Source organism: Aphelocoma coerulescens, chromosome 3, assembly GCF_041296385.1.
Source record: "Aphelocoma coerulescens isolate FSJ_1873_10779 chromosome 3, UR_Acoe_1.0, whole genome shotgun sequence".
Lineage (NCBI taxonomy): Eukaryota > Metazoa > Chordata > Aves > Passeriformes > Corvidae > Aphelocoma > Aphelocoma coerulescens.
In genome coordinates, this window is record NC_091016.1 from 9326434 (window position 1) to 9330690 (window position 4257).

General features: G+C 43.7%; 1 protein-coding gene across 1 annotated transcript; it reads right to left on the reverse strand.

Annotated features, from left to right (window-relative positions):
- Positions 1 to 2322: 2322 nt before the first annotated feature.
- LOC138108852 (uncharacterized) lies at positions 2323 to 4002 on the reverse strand. The gene is given in 4 exon segments (XM_069012039.1): positions 2323 to 2344; positions 3227 to 3332; positions 3395 to 3564; positions 3566 to 4002. Coding segments are annotated over 4 exon segments (735 nt in total).
- Positions 4003 to 4257: the final 255 nt, after the last annotated feature.

Sequence of the window (4257 nt, forward strand, 5' to 3'; positions counted from 1 at the left end):
GAATTATGCTTGGAGCTGTTGGGCAAAAGGCAGTGATTTTGGGACACCCGTTTACCCCCCATCTATCATTCACACCTTTCACAACTTCCCATAGCCGAACATCCCAATTTCCCTCCTGTGGTTTCAAAAGTCATTTCAAGAGACCATTGGTCCTTTCTACAATGCCATTAGCTTGAGGGTAGAAAGGGGTGTGAAAAGTCCATTTAATCCCTTCACCTTTTGCCCAGTCCTGTACAACTGTAGCAGTAAAGTGAGACCCATTATCAGATTGAATTTCTTGTGGTTTTGGGAAAGTTCCAAACCATCCCTGCAATGCTTTAACAGTATTATCTCCTGTAGCTCTTTTAAAGGCATCGGCCTGGACTAACCCAGATATAATCTCTACTCCTACCAGCACAAACTGTTTACCTCCTGACTTTTTAAAGGGGCCGATATAATCTACCTGCCATGCGTCCCGTAAGCCTTTACCCTTTCTTAAATGCAGAGGGTCATCTTCCAAAGGGTATCTTTCTAGCTGTCTGTGGCATTGTTCACAGGCAGATATGCATGTTTTACACATTTCTCTGGTAGCAGACCAACTGCGAGAAAGGGCTTCTTTGTACAAATCTTTTGCACCTGTGTGTTTCTTTTTACATGCAACCATTCTAAGAAGTGCTCCCAGTCCTCTGTAATTTGACCTTTTTTCACAGGACTTAGTCTTGCTAATTCATCAGCTTTGTTGTTCCACTCTCCTGCTGGATTTCCATCTGTCTGGTGAGAGGCTACCCACTCCATGGCAAAATTCCCTTGACTTGCAATATTTAGAATTTCTTGCTATTTTTCCTTTTGCCATACTGCGATTCTGTTAACTTCCCAATCATTTTGCTGCCAAAAAGGAAGCCACTCAGTCCATCCCTTAAACACAGCATAGGAATCGGTGTAGATACAGACAGGAGAAGTATTCTGTGCCTCACCTTGGAAAACACTCCAAACAGCTATCAGCTTGCCAACTTGGGTGCTGCCTTCCCCCTCTGTGATAATTCGTTCACCTGAGGAAGTGTGAAGGGCTACAGCCTTATATTTCCACACCTTTCCTTCTCGCTTGGCAGAAGCATCTGTAAACCAAGAATTTGCTGACTGTTTGGGGGAAAATGAGGGGCTACTTTAATGACTGAGGCAGGTTTGTCTTGGCTGCTACCCAAGTTTTCAGTTTCTTGCATTGACAGATTTTTTACAGCTCCTTCAGTTATTGAGAAGACACTACAATAATGTTCAATCTGAGCACACCACTTCCTTACAGAGGCCCTCTGGGCCACCCCATCAGGTGGGGGTGGTGCCAGTAGAGACTGTCTTAATAACTTTGAAAGGGCCTCTCAAAACAATTGGTTGTAGTCGTGCAATCTTCTCCACTTCTAGGAGAGCTAAGCTAACCACAAATAATCCTTTCTCCCAGGTAGTGTATCTTTTTTCAGCATCTTTAAAGCCACGGGAGCAAAAACCAACAGGCTTCGTCAGACCCTCAGGACCCCGCTGCCATATGTGTACTGACAACCCTGAGGAGACAAATCCCCATTCCACCTGAAAAGCATCTGTAGGATGAATAAGGCCCAGGGCTTGGTGAGCTGTTGCTTCAAAAACCAACAATTGCAACGCTTCTTCTTGAGAAGCAGTCCATTCCCATTTTGTCCCTTTTCTTAACAAGTTATAAAGAGGTCTGGCAATTATGGAAAATCTGGGATGTGTTTTCTCCAGAACACTAACAATCCTAAAGCATGTTGGAGATCTCTTTTGGATTCAGGCATTTTAATCTGATCTAAAGAGGTTAGGGTATCAGGTGGGATACATGTCATACCTCCTTTCCACCAAATTCCCAAAAATTTCACTTCATGTGAAGGGTTTTGGGTTTTTTCTGAGGGAATTTGCAAATCCAGGCTTTCTAAGTGGGAGGTTATTTTCTCTTGGGTATCTCTCACTTCTTCTATTTCATCTCCTCCCACAAGGGTATCATCAATGTATTGATAAACAGCCACATTGTCAGCTTTGGGTCCTTTTTCTAACTTTTGGGCTAAAGCGTGATGAGCCAGGGTAGGAGAATGTTTGTACCCTTGGGGAAGCCTAGTGAAAGTGTGTTGCTGTCCTTCCCATGTGAAAGCAAAACGGTCCATATCTTCTGGCTGTAAAGGTATCATAAAAAACATGTCTTTGACATCTATAGGTGGCATGATTGAATGAGCCCTTTCTTGAATCAATGTTATTAATTCTGCCAGATTTGGGACGGCTGCTGTAAGAGGGTCTGTGTTAGCATTTAGCCTACGAAAATCTATTGTCAGCCTCCACTTCCCATTAGGCTTTTGCACTGGCCACACTGCAGAATTGAAAGGAGAATGGGTATTAAGTATTACTCCTTGTTCTTGTAGCTCCTGTATCACTAGCTTGATACCCTCTTTGGCACCCAGGGGAAGGGGGTGTTGTTTCACATTAGTTACTTTGCTGAATGGTAGGGAGGCTGCAGCTTGGAGCAGTCTGATGTTAAAATGTGGTGTTCCAAAAGACCACAGAAGACCCTCTGAGTCCTCCCACTGCCTCCTAGCAAGGGCATTCATCCCTAATAAATTGGTTGGAATATCTCCAATCACCACATTGATAGAGAGTTGGTTTTCCTCTCCAGGCAAAGTGAGCTTGACTAAGGCCACATTCATAGATTCTGTTGCTCCCAAGGCACTTAAAACACAATATCAGTTCTTTGTTGGAACAATTCCACACCTCTGGGCATCTTTCTTTGTCAGCGCAGAAATTTGTGCCCCAGTGTCAATCAGAAAAGTTACAGGTGCCCGTTTAGGACTTGTAATAGCTGTGATCATTATACCTTCTGTTTTATTTTTAGTGAGCATTCTCAGGTATACCTATGCTCCATTTCTTTGCCCACTGACAAGAAACAGAGGGTCTAGTTTCCCTGGTTTTGAGAAGAATCTGTTTTGGCTCATTGGCCAGACTTTGAGGGAGAAGTGGCTTTGACTCACTGCCCAGATTCTGAGGGAGGAGGGGTGCACTGGGTTGAAGTGACAGATTTGGTAGAATGGGTTTTCAGCAGTGCCAGTTAGACATTACCTTACTCAATTTATCAAGGGGCAAGCCATCCATCACATTTCTGGGGAGCCCCTTTTTGATGCCTAGTGACCACCAATGCTGACGGTTAGGGATCTGTTTTGCATTCTCTGGTTTTTCACAATGAGGAGCCCTAATGTACCTGACACCTTTTGTTTTTTCTGATTTTTCCTCTGGGATATTTATAGGTCCATATTTCCTACTGTAATTAATCTGATCTTCTGCAACCTCACTCCATGTCCAAATTTGCAATCACCGGCAGGTGAATTCGATTGTGAACCTGGCAGCTGAGAGGGGGTTGAATATGGAGTAAATCCAGGATTGGTAGGTCCAGTTTGGTCACTCGGGTTTCCAAGGAATCTATCCAACCTCTCTACAGGACCTACAGCAGCTGTGGTTTTTTGAAGGACAATTGCTGTAGGTTTGAGTGATTCTGGAAGGCCTCGAATTAAAGGGGTCATCAGTTCAGGTTTCACAGGTCGTGGGGGATTTGTATCCAGGATTTAATTTCCTTTCATGGATCATTTGCAGACAGGCGGCTTTGTGGACACTTTCTAGAAGTTGATCGGGGGTACCAACTATAGTGAAAGGGTCTCCCCTTTCTAAAGGATTGAGTCCCCCAGCCCAGAAAGCTGCGCGCTGAGTCAGCGACCATGTGTTACGTTTGTCTCCTGTTGTTAAGAGAACTCCATGTCCCCAATATCCACTGGCCTCCTGTTCAGTTAATTGAATTTGGTCTCCTCCGGTGAGAGACACTTGGAAGACATATTCCGCCTCAGATTCGTGGGGGAGCCGGCTGTACTCCTTTTCTAACTTAGCCAATTCAGTAGCAGTGTATGGTATTTGTTTAGTGGTGATATGCGGTTCAAAATCTTCATCATTGATATAATTATATTCTGTTTTAGTTAGCGGTCTCATATGAGGGCAGCAGTTTTTCCCACAATTTTTTCACTAGCACTAGTTCTTCCTGGGGGTATATTTGGTTAATGTTAGGAGTTTTCTTTTCCTCTTTCTCTTTTGGTGAGTCAGCATTCTTTGAATACTTAAAATATTCCTCCCTCAAAGCAGCCCGCAGCAAATGATTTTCATTCCTTTCTTCATCTGATTGTTCCTGTAAAATTTCCACTAGGTTTTGAAGGGAATCTATGATTGCTTTCTCTTCACTACATCGCT